The sequence below is a fragment of the Hippocampus zosterae genome, chromosome 18 (genome assembly GCF_025434085.1).
Source record: "Hippocampus zosterae strain Florida chromosome 18, ASM2543408v3, whole genome shotgun sequence".
Taxonomy (NCBI): domain Eukaryota; kingdom Metazoa; phylum Chordata; class Actinopteri; order Syngnathiformes; family Syngnathidae; genus Hippocampus; species Hippocampus zosterae.
Window position 1 is genome coordinate 14,481,779 of NC_067468.1, and position 22,689 is coordinate 14,504,467.

Below are 22,689 nucleotides of genomic sequence, written 5' to 3' on the forward strand. Positions count from 1 at the left end.
TCTCGGGGGGGGGGGGGCATTTTGTCACTTGCTCATGTCGACATCATAGTCACTCCTCTCACCATTGGGCTGAAAACCCGACAGGGACGGAAGCAAGGTGTCGCTCATTTGCATGACACAGAAGCAGCCCCCCCCCCTTCCAAACTGCAAATATTAGCGAGGCTCGAAAAGGAAACCGCCAACTCCTCCTCAACTTATCCTTGGGGCATTTTGAAAAGCTGTCTGTTCGGAAGGAAGTGATACATTTTGGTCGCCTTTGACCCTGGTTTACAGACTTTAACGTCAAGTTTGATTCACAAGCAAAATACTTTGATTCGACGTAAAGACCTGACGTGTTCAAAAGACGGCGAGGGAATAAAGCGCCTGACGAGATGAATAAGGTCATAGCGATATGAAAACGTCATTGAAAATTAATCTGAAATTCTTAACAACTCAGGCTTTGGGTTTGATGAATTCCGTAGCTTGAATGAAACAAGCCCTTAACGCTCTCCTCGGCAAAAAAAAAAAAAAAAAATGCATTTGAAAAGCTGATCGGGAATTTGAGCCCTTTTCATTTTGTTACACGCGTTAACAATTCCGGGTGAAGGTGAATCGGAAATATTTGTCATCCTGGTCGAGTCATTAAAATGGTTGCGCCTGCTATGAATTGCATGTTTTCAAATGGATGCTTTTGACGGAAACAACACTCGGCAGTTGTGATTCTGACGAAATACCAAATCTAGAACCACTGATTGTAGGTTTGAGGTGCTATGTCACGCCATGCGGCCTCCTTTTCACACCGCTTAAAGGGGCTAATTCCCACTTTTCTGACACTTTCTGAATAAGCCCTTCTTGGATTCCCCTATGCACAATTTGGCATTTTCCGAGAGGCGGAACTCAAAGCTTTTAATTTAATGCGTCTGCTTCCCTATCTGCACTCTGCGTGAAGGGGGGGTGGGGTGGCATTTTAGTAAGGGGGCAATTAACTTGCGTCCCAGCGGCTGACCTACACGCCACGGCAACCCGGACGCAAACCTTTAAATACCAGGCTGCCTTTTTTTTTTTTTGCACTGCCATTCCTGCCACGTTATTCTGAATGCAGTGATATTACTTGGAAGGATTTAGGCAGCGGCTGAAGGCACTTTGTCGTATTCCCTTTGATTGATTTTTATTCTTTCATTTTATGAAATCATTTTCATATATATATATATATATATGCCCATATCGCACGTCTCTCAAAACGCGTACCATATTTGGTACGATTAAAAAAAAAATATATATATATATATTATTTATTTTATTATTTGATATATATATATATATATATATATATATATATTTATTTAAAAATGTATATATATATATTATTTATTTTATTATTTGATATATATATATATATCTATATATATATAGATATATATATATATATATATATGCGCCCATATCGCACGTCTCTCAAAACGCGTACCATATTTGGTACGATTAAAAAAAAAATATATATATATAATATATATATATATATATATATATGTAATTTTATTATTTGGTATATATATATATATATAGAATATATATAAAAATATCTATATATATATATATATATATATATATATATATATATATTTTATTTAAAAATGTATATATGTATATATTATTTTATTATTTGATATATAATATTTTTTTTTTTTTTAATCGTACCAAATATGGTACGCGTTTTGAGAGACGTGCGATATGGGCACGGGTGTCGGTGATTTTTGAACTGGGTAATTTAAAAGGAGTCACAAGAGGTATCGCCGTCACGCTTTGGAGCGTGCGAGTGGTCTCTACGACACGTCGATCGGGCTCCCGGAGAGTCGCTGAGTTTAACAGGACCAGTGGGGATTCAGCGCCGGTGATGGAGCAAAGGTTTGGAGGCCTTTTAAGCGCTCTCCAGCTAGTGTTTATTCATGCAGCTATAATGAAAACGCCTTTGTTTATTGTCTTCAAAATTACCCCGACGACGTTTTCACACTTCACAACAGTTACTGCGGGAGACTGCGAAAGCCGTGGCCGCGCACTCGACAAATGAGTGTGTGAAATCGATATGCATGTGGCTGTTGCAGAAATAATCAGAAAAACAATTGCATACCATTATGGCGAAATGGGGACTCTTGGTAGTCTGTCGTTGGAAATGGTGGAATGGCGCTTCTTTAGCAGTTTTGCTTGACGTGAACAGAGACTCTTTAATAAAAGCAGTTGTCCTTCTCGTATAGTACCTTCGACTCCATACTTTACATTAAAACGGGTTGTCCGCTTCCGCTAAAACTGCCCTTCGGATTCCATCCTCGTTTACATTTAACCGTATTCTTTCTTGAGCTAGCTCAAAACAAAACCACCAAACAAAAACAGGAAACCTAATCTCCATCTAAAATGACTCATTAGTTTTTGTACAACAATCTCAAAGCGCCCCGTTTACCTTCCTTCGGTGACAGTGCTTGTCCACCTTGTCTCTTTGCTACTTAGTGGCTTGGAATGAAACCCGTGGCGGCGACGGCGGCGGCATCCAAGGTCATCATCTTCATCCTGATGAAGGTGAAAACGAAATTAACTCAAGACTCCGGGTGATAACCGTGAACTGTCTTCTGGTCTCCGGACCGACGTCCGCTGCACTTTGAGGGGCTTTTAATCAGTTATGATCAAGTAAGCGTGTGTTGTCTGCTGCTGGCTAGCATTCTGAAATTAATTGTGTGTGTGTGCGAGACCAAAATACAGGAATTAAAAAAAAAACCCTTTCTAGTGCAAATGGCTTCGCTGCACATATTCAATATATATGCAAGAGAACCATACTGCCGTTGTAAAAATCAATGTTGGTCTTATGACAGATATCTAGCTAGACGGAGAAGACTTGCTTATGTTGGAGATGTGTGTGGGATGCTTTGTCCATCGTCTCAAAAAAAAAAAAAAACAACGCACACTCGAAGAGCGTTAAGCAAATGCAGTACAGATGATTTTTGTTCACATCATGTGTGGAGGAACAAACTTGGCTCTAAGTCAGCGATAAAGTTGAAGAGTCGAGTTTGGTCTTTCAAAAAAAATAGTAAAAAAAGTTTCACTGAGACCTGTTCAATCCATCATCCAAAAATCCATAGAGCATATCACAACTGCAAACCTCCCAAGAAATGGCCAGCACATAAATTGGCAGGCTAAAAATATGGATCAGAGACACGAGTACGGGAGGCCCGTGATAATTCCAAAGCAGCCGCAGAGATCCGCATCTCATTTGGGACAAGATGTCCACAAGGTCTTACAGTCCACAAATTTGAGCTTTATGACAGGAAGGGGCCATTGTCGGGAAAGTTGGGAGGAGGGGTGCAGGAAAAAAAAAAATAATATACAGCTCGCCCTCATTACGCGAGTAAATGTAAGCGAAGGCAATGCTATCAGAATTTTTAGGCTAAAATACAACGATCGTTTCTTTTTAAGCTAGCTCACAAGAACATTTGTGTATTCCGAGTTTTCTTGCTTTCCCAGCTACTGCCCTCAAAGTCTTTTCAAAATGACTTCCATTTTCCCCCTCACATGTAAGCGTTGCAGTCGCTCGCCGTCATTTTTCAAAATAAAAGATGCTGGGCGGATAAATCATGAATGTCGTTTTCCCGCAACCTGCTACTGGTCAACACGCGATTCCAGGGAGACTGATGTTGCCTCGCAGTGTATTGAATTAACTTAATTGTCTCTGGATGTGATGAATCATCTTGGGTGTGTGATAAATTGGCACCGTATTGCAATTATATTTGCATAATGTCTCCGCGCTCCATTTCCGCTGCAACATGCCCTGGAAAGTTCCCCACTCACAACATTTCTTGTTGACTTTGGAATCTTTCAAACGCCCACCAAGTCATATTTCACTTTCTCCCCCCCCAGGCAACGTTATGCTCTTTTACAGAGCTCAAAGGACACAAGCGCAATTAATACACAAACAATCAAAACCTATAATTATTTTGCACGGATTGGGAAATGTGAGTAAAATTGAATAAAAAGGCTAAAAACGCAGTATAGCTGTAACTGCGGCTTCTGTTGGCCGCAAGGTATTGTACTCGTGTTTTCACCTTTTACACCAGAGTTTGAAAAACCACAAACCATTCGCTGGCTATAAAGCCAATTTTTGTTTTTAACCCCATGAAATACCATAGCGGGGATTTATCGCCGATAAATGTAGCGGGAAAAACAGGGGGTTAGCTCCTCCCGAATAAATAAATAAATCCATCTATTATCTGAACCGCTTATCCCCACGAAGGCCCCCGAGGCCAAAACTATTGTACCAGTAAAGTGGCTTGAAATCTGCACCCAGGCTGGTTGCTGCCAATGTCAAATTTCCGGAATCATTGCCATGGATGCACACGACCCTTAAGGGCGACCACGTCATGGTCGACTGAAATGGCCGTCTCGGCATCACGCAAGATCCTCTTATAGGGAACATGTTTACAATGCGTCATGGTTCTCCGCAGAATCGCGTGAGTGTCGACATGCTGCCGATTTGCTTGCCGACAGAGTTCGGTCATCACGCACTCGACAACTCCTCCTCGTCACGGCATACTGCCGACGTCTGCGTCAAGACCGGCACGTGTCCATTTGATCATTTGAAGTTTTAAAATTGCACTGCGCCGCTTACTGTATAAAGGCCATGAAAATTGCATGGTGATTTTTCTCGAAGGCTGAACCGTCGTGCTTTCTGCTTGACTACTTTCCCTTCCAAACGCTGGCGTCAGCAGCGGCGGAATACCTCCCTCCGGAGCAAGATGGACTTTGGTTTATTAATTGATTCACGTTCTTGTACCGGAAGGGCTCTGATTAGACGTGTGGGTAATGTGACATTAAGAAAATGCTAATTTCGATTAAAGCTTAAGGCAGATATAAAAAAAAAGGGGGATAGGAATCATATTTTTATTTTATTTTTTACGTCAGCATCGCAACATTTAAACATTCATGTGGACCTTCTGTTTTTTTTAACAAATGTATTTGAGTGGCGCATTTCCCTACCTTAAGCAAGCCACAGTCTTTTATGCTATGAAAGAAACGACAAATGCAACCCAAACCCGTAAATAAAATGGAACAAACAAGGGTGAAGGAAATCTCGTATGATTAGCTTTGTCCGTCGGAATAAATTTCCAGCATGAGCTCCTCTAGTGGCTCGTTCCGCGTCGGCCATCATCTCGGGGTCTAATGAGCTATGATAATTTGTGTTTATCACTTTGAACATTCCGCCTGTCTGGAGCAGGTTAGCGCTGGTTTCGCTCTCGTCGGCGTGCCTTTAAGTGTGAAGGGACACATCCATATTTTATCGCGGTCCCCGTGGCGAGAGAAGCAAACTATAGATAGCTCCGGATCCATGCCACGTAAACAGCGGCGAGACCCCGAAGACATCCGAGTGGAGGCACGAGCTGGCAGACGAGAGGCTACTTGTCAACTTGAGACAGGACGCGCTAATCGCGTGCTTTAGCAGTGGGGGGAAAGAATGACAAAAACATGGGGAGTGGGGGGTGGGGTGTTTCAATCTCTCCAGAAATAGAGTCGGGAGTGTCCGACCAATCTGCTGCCGGTAAAGCGCTCGGGGAAATACAGTCGAGTTGAGTTGAGAAGTATAGCAAAATTGCCGCTCTGGTCTGCACTCGGCACCTTTCTGCAGCACTTAGTTCTCTCGCCGCCCTCACATTCGTAGTTTGTCTCCTTCGGGAGGGCAACAACCACGTGTGAGAAACAAATAGACTCTCTGAGACCTTAGTGTGTTCACTTGAAAACCTGAAAAGCCACTCTTCAGACAAGCCATGCGGTCAAAAGAGAAGTCCTTTGTGCTTGACCGTCGGATTGTCACCAAGATTGTCTGAATTTGTAGACAACTCGAGTCTTTCTTGAGCCGGCTGCTTACGTGGCCTAAGTTGAATACACGGCAAAATTGGACGTTTGAAACTAGATTGACTTGCCTTTCACTGCTCCGCAAAGTTGCGTTTAGAAAGCAGTTGTTGAGGTGAGGAGCAGTCAAGCAAGTAGCCTCGGGAGTGGCGGAGCGAGCCGTCTGCTCCGGAAAGAAGAGGGAAGAGAGTCCGAAGAGAGTCCCTGCGACGGTAAAGAACATCCTCTCCATCATCTTCCTTCTTTTCCCCTCCCAGCGGCACCAAAAAACATCGGGGGTGCCTCGGAGCATGTCGCTTTCCGGTTTACGAGCCATAAAAATGTTAGAAGTTGAGGCCGGCCAGACAATTCCCAACACGAGTACTGCTCGGTGGTCTCGCGTGATTGGGAATGGGCTGTCGGCCATCCTTTCTTTCTTTGACACTGAGCAATTTGAAGCAAACGCAAGCAGACACTCTACCCGGGCCCGTTCCCTTTATTCCCGCATCCTCCCCCCCCCCCCCCCCCCGCGACTCTTGGGAGTGACAGCCGCACTGGTTTCCAGGTTTGCTATCGTTTTTAGACTTACCGTTTTTCAAAAAAGAGACTAGCAAAAATGTCAACAAAGGTCCTAATTTTTGAGGACCATTATTTCCTGCTTGGCAGAAGTAAGAGGCCCAAGAGGATTTTGGGTAACATACATTTGACTTTTTTCAATTTTAAAGATTTTAATCATCGTGCGTAATTTCATAACAAATGACTTTCCTAACTATATCGTTACATATGTTGCAATTTTGGTAAATACATCAAAACGCAGTATATTTGGACAAAGTTGAGGTTTGCATGCTGGCTTGTCCCTTGGAAAAAGTTTCGGTTTCCCCCCGCGACTCTTGGGAGTGACAGCCACACGGGCTTCCAGGTTTGCTATCGTTTTAGACTTACCGTTTTTCAAAAAAGAGACTAGCAAAAATGTCAACAAAGGTCCTAATTTTTGAGGACCATTATTTCCTGCTTGGCAGAAGTAAGAGGCCCAAGAGGATTTTGGGTAACATACATTTGACTTTTTTCAATTTTAAAGATTTTAATCATCGTGCGTAATTTCATAACAAATGACTTTCCTAACTATATCGTTACATATGTTGCAATTTTGGTAAATACATCAAAACACAGTATATTTGGACAAAGTTGAGGTTTGCATACTGGCTTGTCCCTTGGAAAATGTTTCGGTTTCTTACGTGGCCACTTAACAAAATGAAATTGCCCCGTATTGGGTTTAGAAGTGAGGGGTGTCAGAGTGCCGGGGTTGGGGTCAATTCTCCCCGACAAATATGCTAATTTCCAAACTCTGCTTGACAGGAGTCAGTAACAGGATAGCGATTGATAAATAATTCCAAGGTCCACATGCATTTTGCAAGACTGACTGGATTCCCGCGCATGTGCCAACGCTTGCGCTGTCTCATCTCGACACCGCTTGACCCTCATCTTTCGTCTCTCGTCTCTTTTCGACAGTCCTCATTCATCACGCATCCTTTGTCTTCCCGGCAGTTTTGTCTTTGTCTTTGCACCTGTCTGGCTGCTTAGCCCGCTTTCATGTCGCTGTCACAAGTCTGGAAGCGGCGGCGGCGTCAATGCTTCCTCAGATTGCTCGACTTGAATTCTCCTTCTTGGAACAACGGCGCGTTGGATAAATCAGGCGGGGAATCAAATGCTTTGGCTTTGAAACCCCTGCATTTCATCCTTATTGATCGGCTCTGTCATCATTTGCTCTCCGAGGCGTGAAGGGGTGAAGGCAAAAGCGAGGCAACGCCGATGCAACTCGATTGCTTTGCTTGAGCTCCGGTATGTGTCCGTGCGCCAAAGCTAGGAAATACAAGAGTCAAAGAATTTGCTTTTAACGCCCACCCTGCAGATTCCCCTGCGCCCGCTGCCAAATTAAAACGGCAGGGGGCCCAATGATCTTTGGAAACCCTCCCCATCATTTCCCTTGTGGCTGCATGTGCTCGCGTGAATACAAATTCAGATGCCACTCAAGGTTGGCTCAGAACACAAATAGGATGCACGAGGAAAAGAGTTGCCATTAACTTGGCATAAATAGCATGCTGACATTTACTTTGACGCTCGCTTTGAATTTCAGTCAGCCTTTTGGCCGTGAGAAAATCGGTGCCAGCTCGGGTATGGAATCCAAAGTATCATTTGTCAGAAGTACTGTACCGGTTTTCCCCCCAAAGTCCCAAGACTGTCCTAATGTTTCTATTCAAGCCCGTGACCGTTTTTGTAAGCGCGTCGCCTTGCCCCGTGCGAAGAATTCAGCTCAGAATTTCCTTCGAGTGACACAAGGTAAACACTTGAGATGTTGTGGAATGCAGTTCGGGATGTGGTGAATAGCGCACCGCGCCTCAAAAGGCATCGCCGAACCTTCGATGTCGCACACTCATATGCTTTGCTGTAGATAAACTGCCAAACGCGGTAGCCTTCATATCGCCTGGCAACCTGCCCCCCCACCCCCACCCCCATCTATCCCTCCACACAGCGCAACATAAGTTTCTTGAACACAGCCTTCACATAACACTAAGTAACAATGATGGATGTCTTGAGAGAGATCCTATCCTCTCTTGACAGCAATGGGCTTGTTGGATCTGTGGAGTGGAAATTTTTGGTTGACAAGACTTACATTTGGACCCGAAAATAGAATCAAAGGTTCCTGTGTCCTGTTTGGAAGTGCTCGGCCGTGGCACACGGCTAACGCTTGCTCGTAATCCGGGTAGCGGTATACCTGCACTTCAGTTTATAACATCGCCAGGAGCAAAAGTGAGTCACTGCCAAGCCCCACCAAAGCGACAACACACCAAGAAAATAAGTCTGAAACCATATTTTTTTTTCCTTCCTTGCGTTCTGTCATTTCCCATTAACCCGGGGAAAGAAACATGGCTCCCCGCGGAACGAACGCAGAAAGACACACTTTTGCTCTCAACTTAAAAACAGCTGCACATTACACAACGGAAGTTGAAATTCATGTTGTACTTTCATCTTTTTTTTTTTTTGTGGGGCAGGGGTTAGCTGCATGTTTTAAGACCTGAATGAATACCAGTCGCATTACCGTCATCGAAGCTAACACGCACGGTTTTGTTTGATGCCAGGAACCTTGAAAGGATGCCTTCGCCACGTGAAAATGTCAGGAACCGAAAGAAAAAAATGATGTCCTCCAACTGTTTTTGCTCCATCATCATCAGTACACCAGTGGCGTTTAAAAAGAAACAAAACGATTTTACAGGATGCTTTTGATTTCGTAATGTTTACATTGTCAGTGGCGTCTTGATTTGAGTATGTCAAAGTCTGAGGAGATGGTAAATGTTGCCATCAAATTGATTGCCGGTTTAAATTGGAACGGGGAAATTTCCGTTGCGTAAGAGTGCCACAGTGGGATATTTTACCCTCTTTACCCCCCCTCTTTCCTTTTGTCTTTTTGATTCTTGTTTAAATGCTTGATTGTGGTCCAAATTGCACCGGCAGTATTCCTGGCGAGAGCTCCCTTTTGTCAGATGTACAGATAAAAAAAAAAAAAAAATGTTGATGGTTAGCCAAGGGGGGGCTGGCAACGAGCTGATGAGTGATGATGTTTTGAAGCCGCAAATGTAAAACACCCGGCACACAGCGTAAATTAGACTGAAGTGGGCTTGTTTGTCATGAGAATCGTTTTCTGTTTTTCAAGCAGGCCACGGATACAGTTTCCTCTTTATATTTTAGTTAGTTTTCAACTTTATTTTTTATTTTTATTTTTTTTTTTTGGTCCGTGTGCTCCACCACACAGCAATGCAGCCTCTGCAAATCAGTTTGTTACATTTTGACCAAACGCATCGCCAGACAAACGACAGAGAAACGGCGGTCGCAGTTCGGAGGAGGATGTATTTATGGCACTTGTTCCCAACGCCCAAGCTTCTTATTTTCACTCCATACTCTCGACTCTCTTGTATTAGCTCCATCACGGCTTCAGCCTTTCTCTCTCCCCTCATTGCGTGTGCAATCCAACCTCAACCGGCTGCTGAATATTCAGTATGGAGGGCAAACTCTCTCGACGTGTTTTGTAATTGAATTGATTCGATGTTACCAGACTGTGGGTAAATTTATTGGCAGCTTGAAGCTTATCAGTCAAAAAAATAAATAAATGAATCGTAAACAAACCACGTCATGTTAAAGGCCTCAGGGTTCCAAAAGTGTGTTTGTGTGGGAGGGTGGGGGGGGGGACTTTATTCATTTATTTTAGGAAGTCGAGTATATTTAGTTTAAAACAAGTGGCTCCACACACCACTTAGACTCTTTATTGCATTGGTACATGCTGCAGTTTTGCATAATAACAGAATAGGTCCAGCATTTCATTTTCATGTCTGCGTATGAACATAACTCTGTGATAATTTGAAAAGAATGTTTAAAAAAAAAAACATGGTGGCAATTATTATTATTTTCTTAATTGGAAAGCGTACCCAGCGGATAATTGGGGAACACTTTATTAGAGAGGGCCACCATTTGAACATCTATTGTGTCTCAGTAATACTTTTCGTGTTCCGTCAGGCCATTAAATGCCAAAATGTAATAACAGCGTGAAGTGCATTGTCATCAGCGTTCCCGGCCTTTTTGGATGCCACAAAAGGTTCTCGCCATTATTCTTTGCAAGATCACTGCGGAATGGCGGTTGACTTTTATACCCTCCCTTTTTATCTTTTCTAGTTGAAAGGAACGTGAGCAGAGCTGCTTTTTTTTTTTCTCTCACTCTCTTTCAACTACACGGTCACTTTGCCCAAAGCCAGGTGTTCTGGTGTCATCAATCAGAATGACTGAGCCCGAGCCACCAGAGGAAATGTTGGCAGGATCCCTTTAGAGAGATGAGGCAAATATTGAATTGATGGAATCCTTTGAAAGCTAGAAATTGTCATTTATTTATTGATTGACATCTTTTTTTTAAATGAGGCTGGCTCTTGGCACGTGAATCTTCCATTCCAAGTTATTTTGAGCCTGCCCCGGAATCGACTCGAGGATCCTTCCCGTATTTTTTCCTGAAAACATATTTTCACTGGCAAGCGTTGTGATGCCTCTGACGTTTTCACTCTCTCCATCACCCGCCGCAGCCATCGACCCAAACAGAGACGCGGTGGAAGATTTGATGCAGCGGTTCCAGGACAGCTTCCGCGTTCCCAAAACCCCGCCAGACATTTCTCGCTACCAGCACGTCATCCACAGCTCGTCGACCAGCCGCCGCAGGGTCCCCAGCCACACCAGAGGTACGACATGAAGTTATCCGATGTTTTGTTTTTTTCAGGAAGAATGTAGTACATTCATTCATTCATCTTCCGAACCGCTTGATCCTCACTAAGGTCGCGGGGGGTGCTGGAGCCTATCCCAGCTGTCTTCGGGCAGTAGGCGGGGGACACCCTGAATTGGTTGCCAGCCAATCGCAGGGCACACAGAAACGAACAACCATTCGCACTCACACTCACACCTAGGGACAATTTAGAGTGTTCAATCAGCCTGCCATGCATATTTTTGGAATGTGGGAGGAAACCGGAGCACCCGGAGAAAACCCACGCAGGCCCGGGGAGAACATGCAAACTCCACGCAGGGAGGCCGGAGCTGGAATCGAACCCGGTACCTCTGCACTGTGAAGCCGACGTGCTAACCACCGGGCCGCCCCTTGTAGTACATGTTAAAGTTTGTTAAATGCGTCAAGCGTACCAAACCCTGTGGGGCAAACCGGATGCTTCAGTACATGGCGCAATAGGTTTTAGGTCAGGAATTTGACTTTGACGTAAAGTTTGGAGATGTCAGTGGTTTGGTGTTTTGCGGGTGTTGCTGCCTTCTTTACCCTCTTCAACCGGTAAAATGTACGCTCTTGGGGGTCGATTTTAAGTCTGGAGACTTACTCGGACGAAACACATTTTGGTGATATCAATCAACCATGATCATAAAATAAATAAGTAGATTAATGCATGAATACATAAAAAAAACAATTCTCCGAACCTTTTCAATACACTCGGTGACACCCTGTTTGTGCAAGTGTGTCTTCCTTTTTAATGTGGCATTTGAAGACTGCGGGTAATCTCGAAAATTGCACCTCCAGGGTTATCTTTAGTACCGTACATTACAGATAACACATTTAATGACGTCATTCATGATTATTTTTTTTGCCTGAATGTCAGGACTTAAATGCGCTCATCAGGCTGGTCGTGTACACTCCAGTACATTTCAAATATAGTACTTGTCACTGGGACCAAGAACGCAACAAATAATGGAGCAATCTGCATAGGAGAAAAGCAAAGGTTCTTTGCGTTTGGGTGGGTGGAGCAGGAACAAGCGGCATTGAAGGCATACGATGCGTGGGGGAGATCGTCTGGGTCACTCACCAAAATAACACAATAAACTGCCATTGTGTCACTAATGGCTTTCATTTGGCCCAGTGGCTGTCCGCAGAACAAGCTGATACTTTTCTGTTTCGATACTTCCGAGTAGCAGCTGTAGGTGCACTATGGTAGAATTCCCCTTCCCGTCGTAAACGACCAAGGTAAGCAGGTGCAAGGTACGCATTAGGAGGATATCAGGTCTTAACCGTCGCTCAGCTGGAAAGCCCAGGGAGAAATTTTGTCTGCTCAGCTTAGCTCTGCAGGTGTTCGCCTGCCCTTCGTCGAGTTTCATTCCAACTCTAGGATTGGAATTTGGCTTTGGGATGACAAATTCACACTCCGGGATGAGAAAATTCACACTCCTTTGTCAGCAGGTATTGTCGTACCATCTTTTATGTCGACTCCCTAACACAACTGCAGCATTACACTTAGCATACTTGATACCACATTTGGGCTAAGTCCACACGGACGGTTGTGAATCCACTCGATCCATTATCCATATATCCATATATATGTATATATAGGCAGCCCGGTAGTCCAGTGGTTAGCACGTCGGCTTCACAGCCGAGGTACCGGGTTCGATTCCAGCTCCGGCCTCCCTGTGTGGAGTTTGCATGTTCTCCCCGGGCCTGCGTGGGTTTTCTCCGGGTGCTCCGGTTTCCTCCCACATTCCAAAAACATGCGTGGCAGGCTGATTGAACACTCTAAATTGTCCCTAGGTGTGAGTGTGAATGGTTGTTCGTTTCTGTGTGCCCTGCGATTGGCTGGCAACCGATTCAGGGTGTCCCCCGCCTACTGCCCGAAGACAGCTGGGATAGGCTCCAGCACCCCCCGCGACCCTAGTGAGGATCAAGCGGCTCGGAAGATGAATGAATGAATGAAAAAAAAAAATATATATATATATATATATATATATAGAAACAAAGTAATGTAGACGATGTCCTCAGGGTTCTAATCATAGCAGCAATTTGACAATGCTGATTCATATTGACGAAGGTGCATTTTTTTCCCCCCCCAATGTCTTTTTCAACCAAGTGGGCTCCTCCGATTAGTTTTGGCAGCCTCTCACATGCCATGTTCTGCATCCTAAGTGGCTAATCTGCATACACCCCCTTTTGAGTGTGATTTTACATGCTGCCTCGCATTGAGTTTGACTGGGACATATTTAGCTGGTGTCAGAGAGGGCGAGATGTCGCCTTAATGTGATTATAGCCATGTGAGGGCCTGCCGCGCCTGTCGGCTTCATTTACAAGCTCGCGTTGTCCCCGGACGCGCACGGCTTGCTCTCAACGTGACTAAAACGCGTGCAAAAACAGACGCAAGTTGACACTCGCGTTCCGTAAAATCCAACATCTGTGGTTTTAAGAAAAAAAAAAAAGTTGAAAGCGTTGATGAGGTCACGTCCAACTTTGCATGCTTTTTGTGTGCGATAAATCAACCTGCACATGAAGTATTTATCAACGCCAGAGCATCTGAATGCAGTGTACATGCTGGGCTTTCCTATGTTGCACAGTATTTTCCTCTTCAGCGTATTTATTTGTCCCGCGGAAATATGGAAATATTGCACTCTGACCTGCCTGGTCCAAAGATAGCAGATGTTATATGCTTGTACCAATTTATAAAAACAACCTCTGGAGGCAAATAGAAGTTGAGCCTATGTAAAAAAAAAAAAAAAAGTAAGGATTGGGTGTTTTATGTTATGTTATGACATTGGTGGTTGTGTGACGGTTAATGCTAAATGCTATGAGATGTTTTTTGTTATTCTAACTCATTTAATTATTAACACCACAATTGTGTTTGAAGGGTTTCAGTTTGTTTGTTTGTTTGTTTTTTGTTTGTTTGTTTGTTTTGCATCTACATTATTCATCTTAGACCGGTATTGATGTTTATCGTGCTCAAAGGTCATTGTATCCCGGAGCCGAATATGGCTTTTTGCATACAGAAATAGAAAATTGTAGCACACTGTCATGCCGTGTTTACCAGCATGCATTTGAAGTTGATGCTTTTCAAGAGACTTTGCTTTGAGGATAGCACCACGGAGGGACCCGGAAAGATAAAAAAAATTTACAATAAAATAAAAACCGAAGTGAAGAAATGAACTGCAAGAGCACTACTAAAAGGGAAGATGGGAAAATACTGTACAAAACAATTTTTGTTCAGTGTGATTGATATCCAATGTATGCCGGTACGGTTATATTTATCAAACCGCAGCAGTAGGCTGGAAGCACAATTGGCCTGTCATCTACGGTTGATCACACACACACACACAGGCGCTCACAACGCTCAAAACCCTCCAGATATTATCAACCCAACCCCCCCCCTAAATGGCCATTATCCCTTCTAATGGAAGGGGAGTATTTGAAGAAGTCGGGTTATTCCCCAGCCCATGGAGTGTCACTGGTTATGGTTATTATAGGAAGAATAAAAGGCTTTATCAGATGACATGAACATTAAGAAGAGGACGAGCGATCGGGAAAACAAAACAAAAGGAAAAAAAAGTCTAGACTGTATTTTTGTAGTCCACGAGGCCAAACTACGTCAGCAGTAGGCAGTGCATCAAGTCTGCATTTCTTGCTCAAACAGCTTACGAAACTGCCTCAACAAACGGATATCAACAATGCCTTTCGCGGTTTCAATGATAAGGAGGGACGCCGAGGACCACTTTGGAGATTATACGATAGTTTTACCACGGAGCCCAAAATGAAGATTGCGTATTCGCATCTAGACTCAAGACCTGCATCACATGACACTTTAATGCTTCCTTTTAAAGACGGACTTGCCTGTCTTGCTGATAAGGAGGACGCGAACAAAGGAAGGACCTCCGTTCCGAGCGGTTTCAACACATTCGGAGGATGAGCCAGAAATGTTGAAACCAAATTCCCCTTTCCCAGGAACATTTGAATGATCTTAAAAGCCTAGCCTTGAACTCATGGATATTTTTTTTTTTTTTCCGAGAAATGTTTTTAGGCCTGAGTGTTCTTATGCGTTACTCTTGAAAGATCATAAATTGTGATTGTTTTTTAATACAACAGCAACTAATGCATGCATCATCGAGAGACGTATAGTTTTGTAATATAAAAAAAAAAAACAAATTGAAACGCTGCCCTTTTAATCGTGCCAGGGAATGAAAATGACTGAGCACTAAAGAAAACCACTTAAAAGGTGAGCAAGAAACGGAATGCGACGTTTGACTATTTTATGACAACAAACAGAAACGGCAGGCAGCGGGAGTTGCGACCGCGTTGTTAATAAACCCGAAATTGATTTTGATGTTCAGTGAGCTGCTAATGCACTCGGGGAAATTGCTTTCCCCCTTTGCTAATTCATGAAGGCTCTTTCTCTGGGTTTTATTTTCTCCCGCGTATAGTTTCATCATTACTTTTATTTGTGGCCTGGGAAAGGGTTTGTTTATGAAGTGTACTCACGATGCATAGAGTCTATTTAACATTTGAACTGGCATGCGCCGATACGTATACGGTGCACAGTATGCGGGCACTCTCGGGTTATTTATTTTTTTTTACCTCGCTATTGCAATCCATTCCGAGTGGGAAACTAAATCGGACTGAATGCATTGATGCCGACTCCTCCAATAGAGAAAACTAAGATGCAGCCGTTGCTTCCAAACATAGCGACATGATAGTTATAATAAAATGACACATATATGCGGCAGAATGCTGGCGTAGTAATTAGCATGTGTAGCTCACACTCGAGAGGTTATGGCAATATATATATTTTTTTCATAAGACTGGAATAAACAATCTTCAGTGCTTCACCATATGCATTTTTTTTTAAATCACTCCGAACATTGTGTACGAGAATAGCAATTGATGAACCACATGCTGCTTCATCAAGTCTGAAACCCAAACGATCATTTAAGCCAGGGGTGTCCAAACTTTTTGCCAAGGGGGCCAGATTTTATGTGGTAAAATGTCGGGGGGCCGACCTTGGCTGACATTCTTTACATTGAACAACAATATTGTTCAACAAATTTTAGTAAGCCAGTCTGTTTCACATTTCCATTTTTATTTTAATTTCAACAGTCTTAAGAATTTCTTTTGGTTCATTTGAAACAGGTATATCACATGCAACTGCTTATTCACTTGACTTTTTCTTAAACAGACGTCTCCTGAGTGCAAATTGATTGATTTGAAACATAACATGTATCACCATGACTTTTCAATAGTCACAAAAGCTTTGACTCGAACAACAGGGAAATGAACAAGCAATACACATATCCAAAACTGCAAGGATCATTTGAAATATGACATATCAGTCAATATAAACACGGAGTGATGTCTTGTTAACTCGTGAGTGATGCCCTCTAGTGTCTAAATGCTATTACTCATTTAGTGAATGCTATTACTCATTTAGCCACTAGAGGGAAGCCGTACTCTATGAAACATCACTCACCAGTCTACGAGACCTCAGTCAATGCAACATGTGTTCCATTGCGCCCAACCTGCGGGCCAGACGGCACTGATTTTATGACAGAGGCCGAGGGCCGGATGATATTCGACCGCGGGCCGGATTTGGCCCCCGGGCCAGACTTTGGACATGCCTGATTTAAGCAAAATGTCCATAACTAGCCATCAAGTGACTCTTCCTCATTGGATTTCCTCCTCCCTCCTTCCAATGTCCCATCCCCCCCCCCACCCCCAAACCCTCCCCCATTTTACCTTATCTTCTCAAGCAACCGCAGGCATGTTTGGTCCTCAAGGAGAATCAGGGTCAGAGCCCGAGGACGACAACCAGACAAAGTTTTTCACCGAGCAGCACAGAGGACGACGGCGCAGCAAAGGTGAGGAGCAAGCCGCCTCTTGCGCGCTCGCAAACAAAGTGCTCGAGACGCGCACGCGAAAAGGAATTTCCAGATAAAACGCACGTCGAGCGCTTAAGCCCAAACACACATTCGCCGTCGGCGCGCACGTGCACAAACACCGAAGTGTGTCGGGTTTGCGGCCGTCGAGCAAATGTTTGCTAGCGTGAGTGCACATGCTTTTGTCTACTGAGTAGGCTTTTAGAGTAATTGAGAGACCCCATTCGCGAGGCCGCTGACACCACCCACTCCCACAAAGGGATTAGCCGGCCCCCGGCACTTTCCCCCCGCAGACTCAACACTTGCTGCCCCTTCCCAGACTTGGGACCGTGATAGACACGTGATTCAATCACGGTAATTCATTGTCCTCACTTTGGCTCCCTTGATTTTGACCTTCAGATGTCTCGTGCTATTTTCAAACTTTCGGCCATGCTTTGGAAACAGCGCTGGTGTGTCCCGTATAACTTACATCTTCCAGTAAGCCCCTTATTTAGTTATTATTATTATTATTTTTTAAATCATGCACACTGACAAACGCCAAGAGTTGAAGGTTAGGTGGCTAATTGTATTCCCCGTGAACCCACTTTGGCAAATGGGAGCTGCGGCGGAGCCAAAGGGCAACTAAAATAACCAATTTGCAAGGGTGCCATTGAAAATAACAACATAAATCACCTCTGAAAACAAAGTGGCCCGATTGCTTCTTTTTTTTTTGGGGGGGGGGGTTTATTAACGTAGAAATGCATCATGTCAGAAGACAGATTGGATGCTTATCTGCATCGGGGTTCGATCTTATCTCAATACGTCATTATAACCCGGGCGTCATCGGGTGAAGAACGTCCTGTGATTTGTGAGCGATAAGAACCGATCCCTGCCGTGAGTGGCGAAAGACCATTAGTAATTGACCCCCCTGCCCCCCAACCCCATTAAAAATGATTATAATAGTTCAAACTGTAAGAATAACAGTGACCCCAAGACACCTTTAAAAAAATCATATATTACAGAATAAATCTTAAACCTAGATCTTGTGAAAAAGAATGTTTTAAAAATGTTTTTGTTTTAAAAAAAAACCCAACCCCCCTGACCCCGATTCCGTGATGGAGCCCATAATTAAGGCTACTCCAATGGTGTCGCTTTCCGACCTTCTCGGGTTTCATCCCGGATTCGTATTGTTTTTTTTTTGTTTTTTGTTTTTTTTACCTGTGTGTCAGTGTTGATGATTCCACTCATCTGTTGACACGTTGGATCGATGCAAAATACCAAACAATTTACCGGTAACCTTGTTTCTCTTTGTTTACGTGCAGGCCACCCACACAGCCCTCTAAACAAGGTCACCTTGACGCTGATTACCATCAGCACTTGTGTCGTGGCCATTGTCTACGCCACGCAGGATTCCTGCCCGCTCACTGTCAAGGTCACGCTCCATGTGCCCGAGCACTTTGTCGCAGATGGTAAGTGTACGACGCGTGCATTAGACTCGGCGAATCGATTCCCAACCGCTGCGCCGCCGCGCATTTGTTGCGCGGCGTCATCGTTCTCCGATTTTCCCCACCACGAGTCGGATTTTTTTTTTTAATTTCTTTATTGACTCCATACAATTTGTCTTTCTTCACCCGTTTGTGCCAGCGGCACTTTGCGTCAGGCGCGGCAATGAAACGCTCTTTCACAGAAGGTACCATTAACCCGCAGCTTGACCCGTTGCCAATCACTCCGCCGAATATTCATTCATTCATTCATTCATCTTCCGAGCCGCTTGATCCTCACTAGGGTCGCGGGGGGTGCTGGAGCCTATCCCAGCCGTCTTCGGGCAGTAGGCGGGGGACACCCTGAATCGGTTGCCAGCCATTCACAGGGCACACAGAAACGAACAACCATCCACGCTCACACTCACACCTAGGGACAATTTAGAGTGTTCAATCAGCCTGCCATGTATATTTTTGGAATGTGGGAGGAAACCGGAGCACCCGGAGAAAACCCACGCAGGCCCGACGAGAACATGCAAGCTCCACACAGGGAGGCCGGAGCTGGAATCGAACCCGGTACCTCTGCACTGTGAAGCCGACGTGCTAACCACTGGACTACCGGGCCGCCCTCCGCCGAATAATAAAGAATAAAATATATATATATATATATTTTTTTTTTTTTATAATATAAAAATATTCTGTTTTTCTCAGTTTACCTCCACCAACACACACGATTGAAATGATCAAGCGTTGCGCAAGATTGATAACAATCCTCATCATTTCAATTGGGTGTGTTGGAACAGCGAAGCATCTAAAATGAGCTCGATAGGGGATCTCGAGGGCCGGATATTGGCATCACTGGATAGGACGAAGGCTTTCTCTTAAGGGTTCTAATTAAAATAAAAAAAATTAAAAATCCCAAAAAAAAACCTGAAGGTGCTTTGAACATCATGTTATTCCATTTTTTTAATATTGCCGTTTCACCGCAACATTTTTCTTTGTGGCTGAAGACGAGCAAAGCAGCAGTTTGAAAGGCTGACGCATATCAGTGGGCATGCGAAAAAAAAAAAAGCACAAAAACAACAAATCCAGACAAAGGTTCAAGTGGACTGTGTGTGTGTGTGTGTGTGTGGCGGGGGATTGTGGTTGATGAACCACAGTTCCACGGCTAGCAGAGATGTGTGCCACCTTCTATAAATTCTTTATAGTGGGGAAATAATGAGTGATGGAAGGTAGGTCAGAGACGAGTGCTAAGGATGTGTATCGGGATAAACAACAAACCTCGACAGGAGTGACTAATGGACCGCGACGGCATAGGCAGGCAGGAGTCTGACAAGAACCACAACAACAAAAGAACAAACAAAAAAAAAAAAACAACAAAAAAGTGTGAAAGTGTACCGGCGTGAAAGCAAAAAAGCTAAAGGAAGAAGAGAAAAGGAGTCCCTTTTTCTTAACACCTCATCATTAGCTCGACCGGGTCTTGTTATTTTGCGATGGGTGGGCACTCGATCAAAGAGCAACATCTTTTTTTTTTTTTTTTTCCATAGTTTCATTTCACTGAAATAGAAAGTTTGACCCAGATCCATGTCCACGTTAACCAGTCATGTTACATGAGAAATAACATTTTATTTGGTTATACTTTGCAGGGAACTTAAGAGTCTCCACTTTTCATTCTGTGAGAACGAAATGGAGGTTTGGTGCCGTTGTTTTGGTTAGCAACTGAGTCTTCATGTGAACAGTAGCTCCTATGATCTGAGATAATAAGATAAGATAAGATAAGATATCCTTTATTTGTCCCACACTGGGGAAATTTACAGCCTCCAGCAGCAAGAACGTAGGAAGAAAGAAGAAAAAAAAACAACAAACACCGTTCAATTAAGTGCAATATAAACACAAAATGTATAAATCGCAGTGCTATTTACAATTCTTTCACATCATTTAATTATGATTATTATTGTATATAATTATATATATTATTGTATAATAACAATGGCCACCTTTTTTTTTGTGTGACGTGAAGAGAAAGACGTTCGTTTTCCACTTTTTCGAGAAAATAAAAAATGAATCGACATCTTGTCTTTTCAATAACCGAACACAAACATTGGCCGTCATTGTTCGGTCGCCTCCTCCTGAAAAATGGCCTTTTGATGGCCTTGGTCAGTCTTTTTCTTCCATATATTCTGTCGGGAACACGTGTGCACATGCACGTGTGACCTTATGCTCTTATTCGCCTGCTTTTTAAAACCCCCTCTGTAAACGAGGAGTTAGTGTTTATTATACCATCCGCAGACGGGGTTGCATCAAAAAATAACAATCATAATAATAATAATAATTAAATGATGTGAAGGAAAATTGTAAATAGTACTGCGATTTATCCATTTGTGTTCATATTGTATTTAATTGAAAGATGTTTGTTGTTTTTTTTTTTCTCTTTCTCCTTTCTTCTTTCTACATACATTCTTGCTGCTGGAGGCTGTAAATTTCCCCAGTGTGGGACGAATAAAGGATATCTTATCTTATCTTAAATAAAGTTCACCAATGTACAGAACCTTATACAAGCAGAAGCTACCGGTACTCTAAAAAAAAAAAAGTACTTTCATTCTCGTGCACTGATTCGCTAGTGAACAACTAATCAGAGTGATCGCCATTTAAACACACAATCAAGTGCTTATGGATTGTTCATAATTCATTATTATTATTATTTTTTTTAACTTTTCCCTCATTCACTGTGCCGGAACATAGCATCTGGTCTGCTAATATTCGGATGGACAAACAAACATAAATGCTGCGCTCCAACGTATCTAACGGTCCAATCTCAAGAGCCATCGTAGTTACATAAGCTCGCATTTCACGCACGGGCCTTTTACATGGCAGAATATTGCCCTCATGGCACTGTTTACATTTTTCCCAGGGTACAGCGCGAGCGTTCGCCCACGCCCGAATCTAGTGAGAGCGTGGAAAAATAATTGCGACAACAAAGGTGAAGGCAACACGGCAGACCTGTTAATGTGGTGTCAAAATGTGTCTGCCGGAATAAAAACCCAAGCCGGGATATTTTTCTTGCGCTTTTTAGATTCGAGTGACTGTTTCAGTGCCTTTATCTGGATTCATCCGTCCGCGACTTGAAAGAGAATGTTAATGCCATCCGCTGCCTTTTGTGTGCCCTACCGTGGCGCCGGATTTGTATTGACCTTTACGCAGCAACGTGCGCTCCCTCCGAATGCCTCTGCCGGCCTCCCCTTCCGGTCGGCAGCAACGTGTCGCCGTAAAAGGAATCTTTATGTATGCCGCGATCCCCCTCGGCGCCCTCGTTGAAAGTAAAAGTCGTTGGCATCAATTAAGGATAATCCTGTTCAGTGATCAGAGTTTAATGATTGGCCCGGGAGCAATAAGAAAGAAAGGTAACTCGGGCGCCGATGAGCAACACGCTCTCTCTACTGCAATTATCAAGGAGGTGCCATAAAATACCGGCGTTATCGGGATCGGATTTAAATACGGTCTGGACAAAAGGGGGCCTTTCAATTGGGCGTGAAAAATAAAGCCGTACGATGAGTATGACAACTCTTGGCTCTGAGGAATTGTCTCACTTTGTCTTTTTATTTTATTTTATTTTATTGCTTTCTTACACAGGAAGTAGTTTTGTGGTGGGTATGGGCAGCTTCCTGGATGTCTCCAACTGGCTCAACCCATCCAAGCTCATCCTGTACTACCAGACCAATTCGTCGACGCAGTGGGTGCGAGACTACTGCGGAGAGAGGACGACCGACCCCTGCGAGCAGATTTGCGACCGGGACACAGGTTGGTGAATGCAAACGTGGACGCAAAACATCGTGGAGCGATTATGTGCCTACGCCTGGACGCGACATCACTTCACGTAATTACGTCCATGTTATGATTTAGTGCGAGCCGGTTCATCAACAATAAACACTTTTTTTTTTTTTTTTTTTTTTGGTGGCACTGCGATAGAAGTATGGATGCAAACGGCAGCAATGTTAATAATAAATTTAAAAAAATTAACAAATATACACAAGTAGCAGCTCCATAAATCAGTACACTTAAACACTTTACATATTGCATTACCGTATTTTCCACTCTAAAAGGCGCACCTTCAATGAATGGCCTATTTTGTCATTTTTTTTCATATATTGGATGCAACGCTTTATAAGATGCAATCTAC

General features: G+C 43.6%; 1 protein-coding gene and 2 long non-coding RNA genes across 10 annotated transcripts in view; 2 read left to right on the top strand and 1 right to left on the bottom strand.

Moving 5' to 3' along the window:
* The window catches only part of LOC127590903 (uncharacterized), a 355,000-nt gene that overhangs the window by 221,476 nt on the left and 110,835 nt on the right, over positions 1-22,689 (top strand). The window lies entirely within an intron of this gene.
* LOC127590863 (astrotactin-2-like) overlaps positions 1-22,689 on the top strand; it is a 138,471-nt gene that overhangs the window by 38,746 nt on the left and 77,036 nt on the right. For 6 of the 7 annotated variants that reach the window (XM_052050372.1, XM_052050373.1, XM_052050370.1 and 3 more), the window contains exons 4-7: positions 10,968-11,120; positions 16,927-17,034; positions 18,354-18,500; positions 22,143-22,310. In XM_052050372.1, the coding sequence (XP_051906332.1) occupies positions 10,968-11,120; positions 16,927-17,034; positions 18,354-18,500; positions 22,143-22,310 (576 nt within the window). The remainder of the gene's footprint in view (positions 1-10,967; positions 11,121-16,926; positions 17,035-18,353; positions 18,501-22,142; positions 22,311-22,689) is intronic. The other variant, XM_052050371.1, reaches the window with a different exon arrangement.
* The window catches only part of LOC127590902 (uncharacterized), a 48,472-nt gene that overhangs the window by 4,262 nt on the left and 21,521 nt on the right, over positions 1-22,689 (bottom strand). The window lies entirely within an intron of this gene.